Consider the following 21,629-nt stretch of genomic DNA (forward strand, 5'->3'; position numbering starts at 1 on the left):
ACATGAACTCGAGACGGGGCCGAACCGTACCACCCCCTACAACGGACGCTTGAAAAGCTGCGCCTGCGCAGACGGTGGTATGCGTTCTCCTGTGTAACGGGTTTGAAACAGGAAGGCGACAGATTGCCTGGGGCGGGGCAAAAAGGTTTTAGAACAGCGCATGCGTATAATGCAGTAATTAAAGGAGTTGGGCGCTTATAAATGAACTTAGGAGATGCTGTGTGATTGTAGTGCTGCAGGTCTTTTCACCACGTGCACTTGTGTGTATATGTAAAGTTTATATATATATAATAGGGCCTCTAAGATTATTTTTTTGTATCTTTGAATTTTGCCTGATACTGAGAAACAATTAGATTGTACGCTAATTAAAGTATGATTGGAAAAATCCGTTGGTTCTAAAGGTGCCACGTCACTTTTTTTTCCTGGTGGGTGTTGGTGAAACAATTGCCTTTTTGAAAACTTGAAATAATACTATATAGCCACAAGCCTATCTTTTCCTTTTTTTATATTTAATTTACACACCGCTCATCTAGCTAGCCCAAAGGCTATTCTGGGCGGTTTACAACCTGACACAAAGCAATAAAAACATTACTAATACAAAAATGAATTCAGTTCTTGGCCTTAAGGGAGACAAACTCCAGCCCAAGAAAACAAGAACGGTTTCATAGATTGAACTGCATACCGGTCTTTGCAGACTACATACAGTCAACAAAGTGCAATAAAAAAGAAATTAAACTTCAGTGTTTCATAGACATTGATGCCCACTCCAGATGGGACGTTGTGTGTAATGAGAAAGTAAAGGCTTTGATCAGTTAAACTTGTAGTTTTAAAAGATGTAAGAAATAAGATGGTGTCCTAAATTGACTCCATGTTATTTTCCTAAGTAGCAAACCAGTTGCCTTGGGGAATCCCCAAAAAAAGCTTCTGAGTGGAACAGCATCCTTCTGTTTCTTTTCCCCTTGCATTGAGAAACTGCCTCCATCACTAGGGTTAATATTTGACAGTAGCTATTTATTAATAGCCTTATGCAACCCACCTGTGCATTATATACCTGGTGCTCCATAGGAAACAAGGAGGTAAGAGTATCTTATATGCAGTTTCTTATGCTACTTCTGTAGGACTTCCTTATCTACAGGATCAGTATCCACTGAGTCTGAAAATATATTTTTTTAATCCAGAAAAAAGCTATTTTTGCATGTATTACCAAAACCAGCCACTAGAGGGAGCTGGAGACTTGGCTATGAACTTATTGAATAGGTACTGAAGTAGAGTATGGTCTCTGGCACCCTCTGGTGGCCAGTTCTGCTAATGCATGTGAAAATAATTTTTCTGTTTTTTCTTTTATCATAGTGCTAGCTATCATCCACAGTTTTCAGTATCCATAGGGTGCTTGGATCCAATCTCCAGCAGATATGGTGGTCCTACTGTATTATAATCCAAGTTTTATTTCAGTTGAGGAAGACAATCAGTGGCAGCTTTTCCTTCTTCCTTGATAAGAGATAAGGCACCCAGAGACTACTTCTGTTGCTCATCTTTAGAGAAATTCATTAAAAAAGACAGCCAGAAACAGTAAATAGTGGTGTCTTGACTTACGAATGCTTTGACATGCCAACATTTTGAGCTACAAACAGCTCCGTTCACAATTTTGCTGACTTGCGAACGGAGCTTTGATTTACAAACAAAAAAACTAGGGGAAAAGGACTTTGGACTGCCTGGTACTGTAATTTTAAAATGTAAAAATTGGTTTAAAAGGTGCTTGGTTTTGTTTAAAGCTGTTTGGCTCTAAAGATGTTCAGTTTAAAAGGTGTTCTCTCCCTTCCTCCCTGCCCTTTTTTTTAACCTAAGTTCATCTCAGGTTAAAAGAAGAAAAATTCTCCCCCTAGTGGTAGAGGACAGATCAACTGGTTTTGCATTAGATTCTATGGGAACTAATGCTTCGATTTACAAACCGTGCCTTGACATAAGGAAAAAATTGTAGGAAATTGTAACAGGACATAAAGTGTGTCTCTGTGTGTGTTTGATGTATGATGATACTGGACATGTTAGGAAATCGCCAAATGAAAAATAGTATCACACTAGTCTATTGGGATTGATAAGGATTTTTCATGTTTGACTATAGAAAAGGTAGGCAAACTTATGTGCTTATGTACCTCTCATTCATGTGTTTTATTTTCTTGTCAGTAATAAAATATAGGTATTTTCCTGACCCTGTACACTGTCCATCTTCTCCGGTATTTATGAGGTATTTCTAAAATTCCACACTCACCCATAAGTATGAAAATATTTGTGGATGTTGGTCACATCTCTTTGCTTTTCAAAGAATGAGAAAGTAACCAGTTTTAGAATGAAGAGAATAGAGCCCCCGATGCTTGTGGCTCTTTAGATACTTTTATGGGACAATTATACAAAATCCATTTTAGTTTGGGCAAAAAAATCAATTTTGTGTCAGTATCCTTTAAGTGGGATACCCAGTGTCGTGTAGTAGATTGAATAATAGACTGGGACTCAGGAGCCTTGAGTTCGAATTACCGCTTAGTTATGGAATCTTACTGGAGGTGTGGAACTGGGATCCTAGTCCTTGAATATCTCATCTTGAAAGCCCTGTTAGGGTCACTGTAAGCCAGTTCCAACTTGATGGCACATTATTTCAAAAATGTTTCTCTGAAACTTGCTAGCTGAATATGCTTTATATTTTACAATTTTTTTCTGTAGTAAAATTAACTCATAGTTGGGTGTATACATGTTTTTCAGTGAGATATCTAGATGTTAATTTCAGTATCTTTACTGATTGGGCTATTTGGCCTGCTACTTTTTTATCGAAGACTCTGGAGGTCAGGTGGCACTATTTTCCTTCAACCGTAATGGGTCCCGAAAGATCTGGGATGCTCCCATCTCAGAATGTACAGTGGTGCCTCGCTTGATGACGATAATCCGTTCCAGCAAAATCGCTGTAGAATGAAATAGTCATCAACCGAAAGTAAAAAGCCCATTGAAACGCATTGAAAACCGCTCAATGCGTTCCAATGGGCGAAATACCTCAGTGTCCAGCGAAGATCCTCCATAGGGCAGCCATTTTCCGATGCCTGTAATGCGAAAAATCCATCCTAAGCACAGCAGGGAGCCATTTTGAACAGCGGGGTGGGGGGCATTTTGAACCCCCGACAATCAGCTGTTTTTGATCGTTGGGAAGCGAAAAATCAGTTCCCGAAGCAGGGAACCGATCATCATAAAGCGAATTTTTCCTATCTAAACATCGTTTTGCAGTTGCTATTGCAATTGCAAAAACCTCATCGCACAGCGGATTTGTCGTACAACGAGGTAATCATTAAGTGGGGCACCATTGTAATGCAACAAGAGGAAGTAGTGACATATAACCTTTCTAGGGCAGGTCTGGATTCTGGGTTTGCCCTTCTGCTCCCAGGTTTAGTAAAAATTCAGGGGGTTTGATGTGAATAATTTTTAGACTGTAATTCCTATCGTCCTGGACCACTGTCATGCTAGCTAAGGCTGATGGGACTTGTACTATGCTTGGAAGGTCAAAGGTTCCTTACCCCTGGTGGTGGCATCTTAATATCTCACCTTCCTCTTAATTTTCCTATTTCTGTATAAGCTTTCAGGAATCCTTCTCTTCTACTTGTAAGGCCTAAATATCTATTTTTAAGCTTTTATTCCCAAACAAGGTACATTTCCTTTTCTCCCTCCTAATATAAGGTCTGGAACTGCATATACTGTCAAAGATTTCCATCAGATATGTGAGAAGAATGGTTCAGCAAGCCATATTTTCATGAGACACTGTTGCAAAGTGTGGCTCTTTCTGAAAGGAGTGAAGAACTGTAAGTCAGCCAGGCAGGGTTGCAAAAAACCTTATTTAAAACTATATAAATTTACACTGTTTGCATATGCATCTTGAAGGACCCAGTCACATCCCATGCAAGAAAACAACAAAAATGCTTTCTTCCTTTAGAAGCTGATCACCTCCTTTGACCCTCTTCTCTCTTCCTTATTTTTCTGTCTTTAAAAAGTATGTTTTTCCCCTTATGTGGGGTATTTTAATAACAGTGAATGTTGTGTTAATTGTAAGGCAGAATTAAATATATCACAGATCTAATATTTAACACACCTAAATGCACTGATATTACATAAAACTAAAATCCAGTCACGGTAGATAAAAATCAAAGGTACGGGGAAATACTTCTGTAGATCCAATATGGTTACTGAATGTCTCCAACATAGTTGAGAACATTTGCCTGGAAAAAAATACAAAGAAAGACTGTTAAATATTGTAGCCTTACTCACAGAGAACCTCTACTTTCCTGTGTACATACTCATAGCTGTCAGCATAAAATGACCCACAACTACTGGAGATGTGAAACAGGAGGCTGCCTTCTGAGTGCAAGACTAGGATCAACTGCTTTTTGGTTCTTTTTCTCCCAGAACAGATAGCCCGGTGGCACTTCACTGATGGAAATCTTTGCTAGTGTAGATTTACTACCAGCACCACAACAGGATTGGTCCAACTTATCCACCAATAAGCTTTCTCAACAAAACTAGAATCTCCTCTCTCTCTCTCTCAGTCTCTCTTTGTGTGTGTGTCTTTGTGTAGGAAGCGTGTAGGATTAAACTCCTGCCCAGGAAGCTAGAGGAGGCCAAGTATTTACCATGCATACTATGTTCTACTTTCTTCTATTTCTTTCAAAGCTTCAGGAGTCTGAATTTCTTTAGCCATACCTTATAAGGATCATTTTGATCCTTCTCCCGCCCTGTCTTTCCAACCCAGGCCTATGAAGTGACTTCCCCAAAGGTGAGACGATTCCTACTTGACATTACTTGTCACTTACATAGGCTTTCTTGTGACTAGTATGAAGATCCTGGGGCATGATCTCTTACTGAAAGCATTGCTATAACATATTAATTTCAACATTTCATCGTACAGGGCCACGTCCTGAGAATGCCACCATTAAAAAAATGAATTATTATTCCATAATGAGTACTGTGGCTCCTTCAAAGATTAGCAGATTCAGAAATAATAACACTGAGCATGCTTGGAGAAGTGCTAGCAAGATGTTCTACTCTCAGTCATACCAGTGCCTAATACAGTGGTGTCTCGCATGACGACGTTAATTCGTTCTGCAAAAACAGCTGTCGAACAAAAACATCGTCATGCGATTTTAAAAAGCTCATAGAAACGCATTAAAACCCAGTTAATGCATTCCTATGGGCTTAAAACTCACTGTCCAGTGAAGATTCTCCATAGCACGGCACCACTGTATCTATTGTTGTGGCACCCACTGTATGCCTGTAAGCTTCCCACAGAATTATCACAGGCCAAATTTTGACCTTGCATTTTACTATTCACAAGTAATTCTGTCTGAGTGGGCTAGCAGGGAAAAGGGTGAAATCGCTCAGCGTTTCCTCTGCCAACCCACTTGCTTTCTGTATTAAGCCCAGGGCTCGCACTTTCCTCTGCTGCCTCCAGGGAAACACAGTGGGGGCTGGCAAACACAGTGGGGGCTTGTCAGCTAGTCCAGTGGTCCTCAACCTTTGCTCACCAGATGTTTTGGATTTTAATTTTAAGAAACCCCAGCTGATATATTAACAGACAGAGTTTCTGGGGGTTGAAGCTCGGAATCCCTGGAAGATTTTTATAAGCAACCCACTTCTTTAAACACCCCCCCTTCTTTCTTTAAGGGCAGGGTGCACCGGTTATTGGCTTTGCTCTTTGGGGAACTTAAGTCTCAACAATGTGGGAAGGCGACAGGCTGCTTACGCTTCTGCTAATACAGACTGAAGTGAATACACACCTTCAGAAAAGATGCTACTTGGTTGGCTGAGATGCCGTGAACTTTTTCGAGGTCCTCAATCTGGAGACAGCAGGAAAGAGAAAAATAAAGGCATCACACAACTGCCTAATCATACAGGGAGTATATTTATCAAGGCCCCAGTCAAAATAAGAGGAACATTATGACGTGAGGCAGTCTCTGATGGAGGTAGCCCAATGGTATGGAAAAGCAATGCTGTGCACTAAAGAGGGCAGGGATCTTAAGGTTAATGACCACTGCTTTGAATGAGAAAAGTCTCAACAGCTGTTGGCCACAATAGTTAAATGCAGTATCCATGCACAGGTGGGCAAATGTGACCCTCCAAACATTGTGGTTCTGCATTTTCCAGATTTTCTTACCATCACCTATACTGGCTAGAGCTGACATCGGGAAGACCATGTATTTCCTACCCCGGCTCTAGATTCAAAAACAGTCCGATTCTACATAAGAAGTGTGTCGGAATAAACCAGAAATTAATCTAGTTAGGCATCCTACACCCTCCATGGCCAAACAGATGCCAGCGACCAGACATGGGCACAACAGCATCCTCTTGCTTGTATTGTCTGTTCAAAGGAACACTTTCCCCGATACCAGAGGCATCGTGATTATTAGCCCCCAACAGCCAAATTGGTGGCCATCGCTGTATCTTGTGGAACAGAAGTTCATAATTTATGTATGCTCTGTGTAGTGTATGAACTCTGATGTCCAGTTGCTAGGGAATCGGAAATGAGGTTGCTTTCCCACCATGCTCGTCAGCTTACTTGGTAACAGCTAGCTCACAAAGAAACATAGGGACCTGGACTAGATGAATCTTTGGTGTTTTTACAATTAGTAGGTTTTCCTTTTGACTTCCAGAGTTGAGAATTGGTAACTATTCCATACTGAAGGCTGCTAAGTTAGCTCCCAGTTGAAACGGGATTTGTTCAAGACCAGACCTCTACCCACTAGACTCTTGGTACTTTAGTCCTGGCCTGGATCTCATGTTAAGACAGCCCACTCAGGGTTGTCAGCATGCCCTCCTCATGAGCAGCCACATTTCCCAAATGATAAGTAGCTCTGCTCTCAGTCCACTAACCTTCTCAAACGGCCCATAGAGCTCTTTCCAGCCCACAATGAGCTGAGCCTTTTTCTTGCCGATCCGGTGCAAGGCCAAAAGATCCTTCACGGAGCCTGTGTTCAGAATGGACAGGATGCTCTCCTTGCTCCGAGCCAGCAGGTCAGGACGTAATTCCAACTCCCACTCAGGGGTAGCCTTGTTTTCTGAAGGAAGAGCCGAAGCCTGAATATCAAAAGGAAAATAGGGGTAAATTTTGCATCTTTGAAGCAGTTCCTGACTTACCCTCTTTGCCTTTTCATCCATATCCTTTTACTGGCTCCCCTTTGTACGGTTTGTGGAGTTCAGAACCAAAGACAGCAGGAGAGGCAATGATTACGCAGCCTTCGAGAGACTATGGCAACGTGCTCTGTATGGAGGACTTGAAACAGCGTCTAGTGTGGCTGAGGAGGCCAATTCGAGAGGGACAATCCCTTCCACACTGAGGACAAATACAATCTGTCCCCTCTCCAGCTCCCTGGTTTTGCTGGTTTTGGGACTGCCTCTTTGCCTCGGCCTGCTGGACAAGGGTCTCTTCAAATTGGGAGAGGCCGTGATGCAACGCCTGCCTCCAGGCTGAATGCTCAGATGTCAGGGTTTCCCATCTGTTGAAGTCCATTCCTTTCAGATCCCACTTGCAGATATCCTTGTATCGCAGCTGTGGTCTCCCTCTGCGGCGATTTCCCTGCACTAATTCTCCATAGAGGAGATCTTTTGGAATCCGACCATCAGCCATTCTCACGCCATGCCAGAGTCAATAGTCAAGGGCATAAGATGCGAGTTTACCAAAAGCTATTTGCCTAACTGCCCTAGCAAACTTGCAACAATCACTGGTCCTATTCAGGCATGATGCAGACATGTTTCTTGAACATGTGAGAACTAGGTGCATCCATCCCACTCCTTTGGTCACTTCAGTTGTTCTCTGCAGTCGGAGGACGGTAGATCTGAAGAGAACAGCCTCCACTGACTTCAGAGAGCATGAGTTGGAACTCTGGAAAATCAGGGTTCCAGCTTACATGGACAAATGTCCACGAATAACAGAAGCGGTTCAGCTTCACCTGGTCACCCTCCATGTGCAGAGGCCCATAGATCTGGATACAGGATTCGGGGCTAGTGCACTCTTGTTCACATAGTGAATAAACAGACTTGCATTATGACTGATAAAGGTTACTGCTTGCCTATATTCCGTGACAGAACTCCTCAGTTTGTACAAGTGGATGGGTTAATGCTCCATCTCAGTTAAGGCTGTATGTAAACCAGTGCAGGGAAACACGTTGCATGCAATACAGCTTCCATTAACTTTAGCAGCCTCTTGGTCCACTGCCGAAGCTGAGATGGCCTCCCAAGGAGGAAGCAAAGCACTGGATAAAGAAACAGCTGCTTTAGGATGAAAATCTACAACAGACAAGGAGGAACCTATGGCCTTGACAATGTTGCTTGAGGCCTACTCTGCTAGCACACCCAAAGGTCAGGGATGATGGGAACTGGAGTCCTACAACAGCTGGAACGTCACAGTTTCAAATATTAAAGTATAACTGTGAAGCCATGTCTAAGGCCAATCTGTTTAGTGAAGAACCAGCATATAGAAGAGATTCAGTAGCCGTCCTCTGCTGCCACTTCCAAGCCTTGAACCAAGGGAGAACAAATCCCATCACATACCTTTCTCTTTCGGCCTCCTTTCTTCTGTTTTACAATGAGGACACCTTCTTCTTCCTCTGTCTTTTCTGCTGCCTGCACTAGGGTGAAGAAGAGAAATTGGAGCTTTGTACGAGACGGGAACAAGATGGAGAAAGGAACCCTGGTTTCCAGAGCAATCGGCCCGCCCACCTTCACATATGTGACTCCTCTTACCTTGCTGGAGGGGCAACACAGCTACCTGTTTCTGGGGCTTGACAACTACCCGCGGAGCAAGTGCTTTGTCCTGCAGAGCCCTGGTTTCCATCTCTTTCTGCTTTTCTTTAACAGTCTGCAGGAAGCCAAGGAGAAAAAGCTCAAATGAGGAAGAAGCGGGGACGGAAGACATGGGAACTCTTCTTGATTACCTCCAGGAACAGGAGGTTCTGTCACTGGATTCAGAGACCAAAGATGATCCTATGGAGTCGTTAACTATATACAGTGGTGCCCCGCATAACGAGCGATTCATTTAACGACGAATCCGCATAGTGATGTGTTTTTTGCAATTGCATTGCGATGTTTCTAATGGTAAAACATCGCTTTGCGATGATCGGTAAGCGTTTTGCTTACCAATTTTCGCATAGTGATGGTTTTTTAATGGCTGATCGGCAGTTCCAAAATGGCTGCTGGGTAAAGAAAATGGCCACCCGCTGTGTTTTCGCGCCCTTTCCTCGCTTACCGGGCAGCAAAAATGGCAGCCGCATGGAGGATTTCCGCAGAACGGTGAGTTTTTTGCCCATAGGAACGCATTAAATGTGTTTTAATGCGTTCCTATGGCCTTTTTTGCTCCGTATAGCGACGAATCCACATAGCGATGATTTTTTCGGAACGGATTATCGTCGCTATGCGGGGCACCACTGTAAACCACCATCATGCCACTTGTCATCGCCATTTAGATCACCAACATTGGAGGGATGCAGTGTATCATCAGAATTCTCTTCCACATTTTGCTATGCTTCACCCATGCTTTTACCTCATATCTCCCCACTTTGGCTTACAGGTAACTGAACAAACTTTTAATAGTTAATGACCATGCTGGCTTGTAGATTCTGGGAGTTGTAGTACCAAAACAACAACAAAAATCCTACTTTTCCTAGCTCTGCTTTCACCCCCGGCTACTTTTCCTGCTCCTGTAGGTAGCCAAGCTGAGGTGAGATTTTTAAGAAAGGAAATTTCCACAGTATGGGACAGCCAGTGGAACACCTCTCCATGTTCTTTGGGGCGAAAATAGAAATATTACTTCAGGATCAGCAAGAATATTAATGCAAGATAGCAAAATGCCAGCCATTACCTTGCTGACATTCAGAGCTGCTCAGATTCCTGCTTTCCTATGACCTGTTCTTGGAAAATTACAGGGTATGAATCTCAAATCCCAAGCCGGCCTGAGAATTCTGGGAGTCATCCTCCAAAAACTGCAGCTTTTTCAGCTTCTGCCCACAGCGGTTCCACTGAAATCAGGGGGCCGCAGGATGGATAAAAGTCAATGATGTTTTTCAAAAATCAAATTGATTTAAATCACAATTCAAAAAAACTTAAAATTTTTTAAATTGAATTTTTTTAAGAAAATAATCCAATTTTTAAGAATTTTAAATTTAATCCACCATGCGGCAGGGGAGGGGGGAGGCACTGTTATTTCACTAAAACAATTCTTGTGGATTAAGAGACCATGAAAAATCTCCACAGGAATCAAACTTTAGAGGACTTCTCCCCAACTATCATGGCAGGCAGGCAGAATGCGGGCAGCATCCCCATATCTCTGAAAGGTCTATTTGTGTGATGGTGGCACTTATTAATTGATATTTATACAGTAGGATCCCCATTGGCTCCAAGCCTCCCTGCGGATGCTGAAAAACGTAGATTATAGAAAACACTACAACCACCACCGGCACCACTACCTTTGAACTGCAGACATGGAAGGGACCCTATGGATCACTGGGGCCAGCTCCCTTCAAGGAGGCACAGTGGGGAATCGAACTTCCAACCTCTGGCTAGTGAATAGTATACATCGCGTGCTCTCTGGCTTCCTCCTGCGGTCAGTCCTGATAACTTCAGCATTAAAATTTTACATTTTTCTTTTAATATTTTCAGACCACAGAAAACTAAATCAACAGATACCGATCTTGCCAGATAATGGCGTCCTACTGTATACTTGGTATTCTACAATACATTGTTCAATATTGCAGCCCAATTAATTGCTGGGAAGTTTTAAATCAATTTATCTGATGAACCAATTCCACCCACAAAGCTTCTTCCTTCTTTGTAGAGTGCATGGGAACATTAAGAATGACTTGATGTTTGCACAGAAGAGGGCCGTGGAATGTCTACCTCTCTAGATGGTGTCATATCGCCACCCCCCATTCTCCCTCCCCCCCCGCAATTCCAGCTAGGGCCAGTGGGATTTGCCGCCCAGCCCCATCCTGAAGGCTCAGGAGGCAACCCACTGCTGTCATTAAAAAAATAGCAAGTGGATAAAAGCAGAGAAGACCAACATTGCTCACCTGTAGCTCACGCCTAGTCTCATTCAACATCTTCAAAATATCCATCCGTTCCTTGCGCGGCGTGTTGAGGAGAGCCAACCCGTTACTCCCGGCCCTCGCCTGCTCTTTTTCCAAGGCCTCCAACCGCAGCAGCCGTTCAACAACGGATGGCTCAACATTCTCCAGAGGCAGCAAAGAACTATAGAAGGAAGAAGGACCAGAGATCACGGACTATGTCCCAGCCAGCTTTGCTCACAAACCTGCCAGAGCCCAAATTCCTTGTATGTTATCCGCGGAGAAGGGGGAACCATTCTTATGAAATGCCCAGCACACCCGGAGGAATCAGTTCTGGCTCACCCAGGGAATAGTCGACTCTTATGAAATGCAGCCAGGTAATACTTGGAACCTCACCTGAGTGGCTTCTCCTCGGCTGCACTGGGCTGTTCCTCCTCTAAGCAAGGTTTCTTTGCTTCTGGGCCTGTGTTACTGACGCATTCAAGAGGTCTCTTGGGCGCTCCTAAGGGCAAGAACGTTTACACTTACTTGATTTATTATAAGACCTCAGGACCTTCTCTAGCTGGGCTGCCCCCACTCACCATTCAGGTTCCCACTATCTGCTATCAACTACCCCCAGAGAAGGATCTTGATTGTCTGCAGTGTTTTTGATAATATACTTTTGAATTCCATTATGCATTTTGAAGCCAGTCACAAGTTTTCTTGGAACCAATTGTACAGTGGTGCCCCGCATAGCGACGTTAATCCGTTCCGGATTAATCTTCGCTATGCAAAAACATCGCTAAACGGATCAAAAAACCCCATAGGAACGCTCCTATGGTGCCCGAAACCCACCGTTCAGCGAAGTTCCTCCATAGTGCAGCCATTTTCGCGCCCTTGGTAAGCACGGGCAGGGCGCAAAAATGGTTGTGGCGGCCATTTTGGGCATCCGGCGGCCATTTTGGAACCGCCGATCAGCTGTTTAAAAAAACATCGCAATGCGAAGATTGGTAAGCGAAACGCTTACCAATCATTGCAATGTGATGTTTTGCCATTGAAAACATCGCAATGAGATCGCATTAGCGATCTGAAAAAACAGATCGCTATGCAGATTCGTCGTTAAACGGTGCACTCGTTAAGAGAGGCACCACTGTACTATGAAAGGGACAGGATATGAACAATAAGAAGCCCACCTTATCAAAACCATTCGAAGTTAGCTTATGAATTGCATCATAGAATACAGTGGTGCCTCGCATAGCGAGGTTAATCCGTTCCGGATTAACCTTCGCTATGCTGAAGCATCGTTGAACGGATCAAAAAAACCAATTGGAACGCATTAAACATCATTTAATGAGTTCCAAATGGGCCAAATACTCACCGTTCAACGAAGCTTCATAATGGCCGGCAGCCATTTTCGCGCCCTCGCCTCGCTTAACAAGGGCGCGAAAACGCTGCGCGTGGCCATTTTGGGCCATTTCCGGGCTTCCTGCGATTTTGGCCGCCGAACAGCTGATCGTCGGGCTTCGTTTTGCGAAGATCGGTAAGCGAAACACTTACCGGTCTTCGCAAAGCGAATTGTGCCCTATAGGAAAAACGTTAAGTGACCGCATTAGCGATCCGAAAAAACGGATCGCTGTGCGATTTCATCGTTATGCGGTGCGCTCGTTAAGCGAGGCACCACTGTACAATAATATGTGTCGTTGAGTCAGTTTTGATTTATGGCAACCCTTTCCAGAGTTCTTCAGGTAGGAAATACTCAGAAGTGACTGGTCATTTCCTTCTTCTGGAGGCGATCTGGGACTGTGCAGCTTGCCCAGGGCCACACAGGTTAGCTCTGCTTGCAGGGGGCCCACTGGGGAATTGAATTTCCAGCCTCTGGCTCCACAGCCAGATACCTAAACCATGGAGTTATCCAATAGACATTCAAATATTACAGCACAAAGCAAAATCACAAACTATGTCTATTCTGTGAAAACAGTCATCCTCTCAAAACGGCACCAAAGAAAAACTGGAGAAATTAAAAACTACCGTATTTTTCTGTGTATACAACTCCCCAATATATAAGACGACCCCCAATTTTGACCCTTGCCAGAGGTAGATGAGCCGTCAATGAGCAGCCGCGAGAGACGGAGGCAGACATGTTCGGCCGCCCCTTGCCTGCTGCTGCCCCCTCCAGATGGCCTCCTCCAGCACCACTTGTGGGCTCCCTTTGGGCAGGGGGCAAGGCGGAAACGTGAGCTGGAGGTGAGCCCCAGCACTGGCTCCTTCGCCTCCGTCTCCTTCCGCGTATCAAAAGACCCTAAATTTTTCCTCTAATGATTTTAGGAAAAAGTACTGTCTGATACACGGAAAAACACGGTACAGGTACTTTTATTTGCCATCCAAACCACATTCACTATTTATGCCGGTTGTACAGTTGTAGGGAAAGTGTTCCAGAGCTTGGGTGCCACCATTGAGGAGGTCCAACTGCTGGCTACTCCTTGTTTAGCCCCAATAGCCTGGGAATGTGAAACAGAACCTTCTGCAGATTATATCAGAGTACGGCTGGGCTGTACAAGGGGTAGGTAGTCCATGTAATATAAACTACATGTATAAACATCTCTGATATTATAATGTGGGTGACTTCACAGGTCAAAGGCCATTTTTCAGGTTTGCCGGTGGCCTGGGGGACTGCACTCCATCATTTGCATGTTAATTTTTTTTTAAAAAAAAACATTAATACAGTAGCTACTTATTGTGAAAGCTGTTCCAATAGGCCTTTCAAGAAGTAAAAATTAGGTTTAACGAAATCAAGTGTTGTACTTTTCAAAAACCCAGAAAAGCCCTCCCACTCTATAGTAGCCAAAAAAAATCTTCTCTATTAGAGCAGATTTCATAGAGTTGGTTGCAGACAGAATAAACAGAAAAAGAACTAATTAGAGCTTAATGAACACAGTATATATAGACAATATTTATGATTACAGATTAATTGGAACATTCTTTTAATGTCCACCTATTCTAATTTTAACATATTGATGCAATTCTCTAGACAAGAATACCCTGTTTCCCTTAAAATAAGACCTAATCTGAAAATAAGCCCTAGTATGATTTTTCAGGATAAGCCCTACCCCCTAACTAAGCCCCAGTTAGGTGATAGCCCACCCTCCACCCTTGTGCAGTAACCAAAAGAAGAGGGCATGATTATATTTGAATAAATGTAGATTGTTGTACATCCCCTGAAAGTAAGCCCTAATGCGTTTTTGGAGCAAAAAATAATATAAGATTCTGTTTTATTTTCAGGGAAACAGGGTATTAATAAAAATAAAAATATAGTAAAAAAAGTTGTATGGGTCTGCTGTAGAATTACGGATACATGAATTTATATGATGTTGTCCCCAGTAAAATATAATGATGTAACTGTAATTCTTTTTATGTTATATAGTCCCCGAAGAAGGCTAATAATCTGAAATGCACCAGGCATTTTACACTGGAAATAAAGAGCATTTTATTTTCTACGAAAATAGTAAGTCCGTATATCCTCAGACTACAGTTTCCCCTTTTTTTAACCTAATATGTCACTGGATGTATGGTTATTTTTAAATTGCCCCAGTTCCTCCTAGAAATCACAAGAAGACATTTTGACCTATTTTGAGTCCCAAAACTTAAAAAAATAAATAAAATAAGGTGGTGTGGAAGGATGGGGTGTTCTGGGGCACCAGAGTTCTGCAAAAATTGCCATGGAATCTGCTTGCAATTGAAAGACTGCATTTTCCCATTTTATAGAAAAACCTGGAATATACACACAAAGACCCCATTCCTTTCCAGAGCTTGAGAAAAGTTATTTTTGTGATGCCAACTTGCAAAATTCACCAATTAGCGGGGTCCATGTTCATGCCAGCTGATGGATTCTTGGAATTATACTCCAAAAAATAACTTTTCCTACCCCTTTCTTGAGTGGCCCAAGAGTCCTCCTTTCACTGTCACCTCTCCCCTCCACTGAGAACTAGTCATGTCCAGACTCTGCCTGGATTCAAATCAGGTCCAGCCCAGCTCCATTCCTTACCAATCTCTGGTAGGGCTTCCTGAGTGAAGGGTTTGTTCACCACCTGCTTGGATTTGGCAGCAAAGTTGAGGCTTGTGAGGGTATCAAAGTAGTACTTCTTCTCTGGGGCAATGTTGGCAATGATCAGGCTGTGAGCGCTGCCGCCCAGAGAATCCTGGAAGGAGAGTATAAGATACGCAGGAGAAATAGAACAGCACTTAACCCCAACCATCCCAAGATCTACTTTTTCTCCAGAGAAGGAATATGCCTGAAGTACCTGAAGCAGACGTGTAAGCTTGCTGTCTCTATAGGGCACCCGGCACAGCCCCTGGTTGAGGGCATCCACCACCTTGCTGAGCACGAACAGAGACGTGTTGATGGCCCCACTCTCCTTCAGACGCACGCCTTTGTTGCCCGTCCGCCTGTTGTCTTCGGAACCAGCTAAGTCAATCAGGCAAAGCTTGGCGGCCCGGCGTGCATAGGGTGGCCAGCTCTGGGTCTGGCTCACCTGCAGCAGCAGGACCGCGTGGCTGCGGCTGGAGCGCTGGTTGAGCTGCGTAGATGCCACCGTCCGATTGCTGCTGGCAGGCAAGAAGCAGCTTTCAAAATCTGCAAAGCTTGTGATTTCCTTCTGCGTCAAACCAGGAACCAAGATATTGTGGTTGCGATCCTCTCGGATGGGCAAGTCGTGGATGGAGGGCTGGAGGAGGTCCAGAACCTACGGAATAACAAAACGGCATTGGTTTCGGTGGATGCCTCGAGCCACACAATTTCTACACATCTTACTCCAACAATCCTCAGAGATTACAGCTAACTTAAACAATAATTCATTTTGATCAAGTACAATGAAATCCCACTTCTTGCCCCAGGAAAAGGCAGTGCATTCTGGTAAGGGCCTTTCCCAATGGGAAGGCAATATGCCCTGCCACACCATCTGGGCATCAGCTGACCCTTATTTTTAACTCCTCGTGGTCTTTCTTTCTAGGCAGCACGTCCCAGACTCAGTTTGATCTTGGCATCTTGCCTTCTCCAATGGTCCCGGCATGCAGACCGAGAAAGAGTTATTCCAGTCCTCTCCTTCTTTTCTCAGACTTCCCATCATGCCCCTTGTCAGAACTTGGAGAAGTTACATTTTTTAAAGTACAACAACTCTTGAGGGAGACAGTATTGAAGCTATATCGACAAACATGAAACTGTTTCAAGCTGCTCTGAATCCGGCTGGCAAAAAATATGTTGTGGTGACAGAAAAAAGCAAGAATGCCCAGCATTAGCAACCAAATGATTTGTCACAGCAATACTCAGGAAGGTGGAATCCTGATTATACAAACAAATCTTCCCTGGCAGGAAATGCTGCCTGACCTTAAAGCACAAACAAGGCAGCAGACATCTATCAACACAATGGCAGTGTTGTTGTTTAGTTGTTTACTTGTGTTCGACTTTTTGTGACCCCATGGACTAGAGCACGCCAGGCCCTCCTGTCTTCCACTCCCTCCCGGAGTTTGGTCAAATTCATGTTGATAGCTTTAGTGACACTGTCCAACCATCTCATCCTCTGTTGTCCCCTTCTCCTCTTGCCCTCACACTTGCCCAACATCAGGGTCTTTTCCAAGGAGTCTTCTCTTCCCATGAGATGGCCAAAGTACTGGAGCCTCAGCTTCAGGATCTGTCCTTCCAGTGAGTACTCAGGGTTATTTCATTGAAAATGGATAGGTTTGTTCTCCTTGCAGTCCAGGAGAATCTCAAGTCTCCTCCAGCACCACAATTCAAAAGCATCAGTTCTTTGGCGGTCAGCCTTCTTTATGGTCCAGCTCTCACTTCCATACATTGTGACTGGAAAAACCATAGCTTTGACTATGTGGACCTTTGTCGGCGAGGTGATGTCTCTGCTTTTTAAGATGCTGTCTAGGTTTGCCATCACTTTCCTCCCAAGAAGCAGGTGTCTTTTAATTCCGTGGCTGTTGTCACCATCTGCAGTGATCATGGAGCCCAAGAAGGTAAACTCTGTCACTGCCTCCATAGCTTCCCCTTCTATTTGCCAGGAGATGATGGGGCCAGAGGCCATGATCTTAGTTTGGCAGTATCTGTTGCTAAAAACTGCTAGACCACGCTCTTCCCTACGTACCTGGCACTCTAGTCTCACTGTGTCCTCAACCACCTTTCTTCCCCAAAGATTCCTTAAACAATGAACGTTCCAAGTTCAATTTTCCCTTTCATGCAGGATTCCTTAAGCAATGAACGTTCCAAGTTCAATTCTCCCTTGTCAGGCATCTCTTACTTTCTCCTGGTAGATTTCCAAGTAGGACATGGAGACGGAATATTTCCATCCATCTGCTGAATCATCTCTGGTCATTTGCAGGACATCTCGAACAGCTCGAGGGATGACCCCAGGCTGATCTGGAGTCCCCAGCATTGTATGTGTCTTGCCTGTAAAGAGATAGGAGAAGAAAGACTGAAAAATTTAAAACCATTATATTCCCTTCCATACCCCCCCCAGCTCCACCGAGCCTGTTTCATCTATTTGCTCCACTTTGAGTTCACCTGCTCCAGTAGGTCCATAAGCTAAAATGCTGGCATTTTGTCCCTCCAAGAGATGACGCAGAATAGGCTGAACAGATCCCATGTAGATCTCATGTTGACTGGCTGATGCACCATAAAAAGCATCAAATCTGTTGGGGAGAAAGTAAAAGGACTGGGACAACGTGGTTGCTTTGAAAATGGAGCAGTCTTTAAGGTAGGGACATAAGCAGCTAGAGGACAGTGTATGAGGTCAGAGAGTCTGACGCCTGAACATTTCCCCAAGAGTCCTACATAACTTTATCAATCTCTAGGAAACAAACAAACAAACAAACATAAACCAATGTTCGTCACAGCTGGTATTTATCTGATTTAGGGTTAATACCACAATGAAATCAGACAATTTCCAATCATATCAAAATTCATCTGGGTATCAAGATATAAATCTTTCAATTGTTGCAGTAATTTTGGACAACATCAGCTTGTCTAATTCTACAAGCTCTATTTATATACATTGCTTCTATCTTCCATATGCACAAAAATACTTCCATGCTGTTCAGAACATCCAGACTTGTTACAGCTATGGAAAATTGTAGGCATGAATGCTTAAAAAATAAGTTAAAACTAAACTTAAATTGCAGGCAAACACTTAAGTCAGATTTCAATCCAAATTACAGGAGCATAAACAGTACAATAAAAACATTTTTAAAAAGTTTTAATTACATTCCAAAAATGCAAAACCTTATAGCCTAGAAAGGCACGTTGAAAAATAGAGAACACACTTCTAAAACATATAATGTAAAAGTAAAAACATGATAACTTTGAGTGATCTTGATCCTTTTATCATATTCCTAGAAACACATTAAAAAATATTCTAAGTGCTCACTCAGCCAAACTAGTTTGAATTTATGGAGGAAAATTCATGTTGTCTTCCTCTACTGTTGCTACATTATGCCTAATGCTCCTTGGTATCCAGTGTCTGTGGTGATGTGTGGAGTTGCATTATATGTTTTTCTTGTTTCCCTATATTTATACAGTTTTTCTCTCAGATATTTGTTTATTTAAAACATTTTACCCCACCTTTCTCCTTAAAAAGGACCCAAGGTGGCTTACATAATTGAAACACAATTTACATTTCCCTTCAACTGTAAACAATTGGATTTGCTTATGTAGTAACTTATAGAGGTCCAATGTATGGGGGGGGAGCTTTTACTGAGATGGCAAAATACAACTCCTGTTAAATCAACATCTGGCAAGCTGCCACCATGATGATAACATCATTTGACTAATTTATTAGGCCAGCAGGTCAGTGGTTCAGTTCAAAGTAAGGCCCCTAATTTTGAATAATCAACCACGTACTAGGAGACAACAAATTTAAAACAAATGCATTTTGTCTCAATTTTCCATCCGACTCACTGGTATTTCATTGTCTCCATTTCATTCCTCCAGTTGAAAATCTCCAGGGAACGGGAGTCTACGCCTCGTACACAAGGAGCGTCTTGACCCTGTCCGGTTCCCACACCAGGGCGCAGTCGCACGCAAACTCGCACTCGGGCAGGTGCATTATTGGAGACTCGATGGAACACTGTCCGCCTTGGATGGTGAGTCATCATGCCCTAACAGGAAAAAGAAAATCTGTCATTACAGGACCTTCTCTCCTTCTTGTCAGACACAGAGCTTTTCAGTGACACAAATGAAACTATTAACATCAAATTTGTTATGTTAAAGCATTGTTCTATATATACATCCATTCATTTGGCTTTCTTTTTAACATAAAAGTAATGATCTTAACATTAACATTAGAAATTAATGCATTTACCAAGCTCTGGATGCAAGTCAGACAGCATCTGAAGACAAGCAGCTTCTCAGTAGTGGCATCTGGCCTGTACATTTCTTCCCCCAGGAAGGCTTATGGTATTTTCAGTACCACAATCAGACCTTTATATTCCCATGCTAACGATAATGTCTTGCTGTTCATTTTAATGCTGTAGTGCTTTAATGCACATGTTATTTTTGGCTTTTTGCGATGCAGACAATTTATATTTGTGTGTGTGCATGTGCGTGCACACACACAGAGGACTAAAAGGTGTAAAACTAGCTCCACAGAATAAACTGAAAGAAACTCAAAAGATGAGTTCAAAGATATGCAGAAACTTAAGGAGCCACATATTTAGAGGAACCCCCCCCCCCAAGGAAGTCTTTGGTGTATCTGGAGGTTGAGTCATGGCAACTGGACTTCTTTCTTATTAGGTCGAAAAGTGTACTATATGGTGTATGGTTTCAGATCTCAATCTCCATAATCCCTTATTCGCCAGCTATGTTGAGGTAAAGCCGAGGGGAGTCTCAGGCCAACATTTTCAGGGTCAAACTCTATGGTATGTGCTATCAAGTCCCATTCAAGGTAAGGCAATCCTAGTAGGGTTTTGAGGTATGTAAGATATTTAAGGAGAAGTTTTACCACTGCAGGAACCCCAAACAATTTCTATGGTCAAGCTGTGATTTTAAGCCAGACCTTATAAATTTATTTTATTTTATTTATTCCATTTATCATTGCGACCACTCTAGGAGGCTTACAACACAAAATACAAAACAAGCATAAAAAAGGAATTATTACAGAATTAAAAAATTCTACAAGATGGGGAACAAACAAAATAAATCATAATAGAGAAAGAAGGAAAGAAAATCAGAAATTAACTAAACCACACTGGCCCACCCGTTATAGAAGAATGTAATTTCAAAACCAGGACGACCACTGCTGCTCAATGCCACCAAAACGGGCTATAAGCCACTCACTATTTGCAATCATGCTTTGAAATACAAGGTGGACGGGCATCTACGTTGTAAATTAGAATAGCTTTACATTAAGACGGCAGCTGTATTAAACCAAGTGTCGAAATCGCTTAAGAAATAATTAATACCATGCTGATCTACCTTTTTAAAAAAAGCAATGCTCGCCCCCAGTTTGAGACCCATTTAAACGTGCTTGCTTCTTGATCCTTTGAACCACAGGCATTGTTTACTTCCAAGTGAGAGGGTTTGGGAAGACCTTAGGATCCCCTGCCATTGAATAAGGATGCTAGGTTTTGCTTCTAAAGACCCGGCGCCTCAGAATACTGACCTGTTTAAATTCTCCGTCGGTTCCTCAAGGACGGCAAAGCTCCATGAAAGGGGATCCCTAGCTTCGCATTTGGGTTTGGCGCTAAGCCCACCCCTAAATTAAAACTGGCCAATAGGAGGAGAGGAAGGTAACGGCCGTTGGCCTACCACGCATGCGCATTAACCTCCGCAGCAAGGCACGGAGGAAGGCAAGGAAGCCCCATAGAGGGGGGGGGGTGTCATTAGGGAAGGAAGATTCCACGGGGAGAGGGAAGGATTCGAACCCAGGTTTCCGGAGTGTGAGGCCAGCACAGTCTTCTCTACACACTGTACCGGGGATCTTCGAAAAGGCAGCTGAAGTGCTGAGAGAAAATCTAGAATAATTAATAAAACGGCAGACTTAAAGGCATTGTCGTGTTGGCCATGACAATGTTCGTATCTCAGCTTTCTTCCGATGACGGGGGGGGGGGGGGAAGGCACCTCATATTGTTAAAACATGCAATATAAAAAGCACAATAACTTTCAGATGAAAAAGTAATTGAATATGCAATAAGAATTACAAATTCGTTAATTAAAAGGCATTTGAAACGTCAAAATCTTAGAAAAAATGGCCAGGGACTTGTTTCATATAAACATACATTTCACATATACATGTAAAGGTATAACACACTTAAGAGTCTGAAAACACAAATACAATATGAAATATGAAATGTCTCTTAAGGACAAAGAACTTGGCAAAGGAGGGCGGGGGCAGCTGATGGTCTTTCAACTTTGTGTGTCAAAGCATTCACAGGCTTCATCCATCCTCAATCCTACTGCATCATCACTTTTTCTGAAGCTGTCTACCTCTTATTTGAAAAGCAAAAGTCTATTGGTTAGTGATAAACATTTTTATTCTCAGGCAGAATCCAAAGAAACAAAACAAAGATTATATTGTGCTA

General features: G+C 43.0%; 1 protein-coding gene across 1 annotated transcript; it reads right to left on the minus strand.

The window, feature by feature from the left end:
- Positions 1 to 3,847: 3,847 nt before the first annotated feature.
- KIF22 (kinesin family member 22) lies at positions 3,848 to 20,815 on the minus strand. The gene is made up of 13 exons (XM_020798992.3): positions 20,711 to 20,815; positions 19,009 to 19,208; positions 17,617 to 17,744; positions 17,354 to 17,502; positions 15,356 to 15,796; positions 15,100 to 15,253; positions 11,475 to 11,580; positions 11,085 to 11,262; positions 8,764 to 8,878; positions 8,572 to 8,648; positions 6,895 to 7,098; positions 5,802 to 5,861; positions 3,848 to 4,247 (listed from the first exon to the last, which is right to left on the minus strand). Exons 2-13 carry the CDS (start codon positions 19,203 to 19,205, stop codon positions 4,212 to 4,214), a joined length of 1,845 nt encoding a protein of 614 aa, XP_020654651.3. The 5' UTR covers positions 19,206 to 19,208; positions 20,711 to 20,815; the 3' UTR covers positions 3,848 to 4,211.
- Between the last annotated feature and the right edge of the window lie 814 nt (positions 20,816 to 21,629).

The sequence above is a fragment of the Pogona vitticeps genome, chromosome 6 (genome assembly GCF_051106095.1).
Source record: "Pogona vitticeps strain Pit_001003342236 chromosome 6, PviZW2.1, whole genome shotgun sequence".
Lineage (NCBI taxonomy): Eukaryota > Metazoa > Chordata > Lepidosauria > Squamata > Agamidae > Pogona > Pogona vitticeps.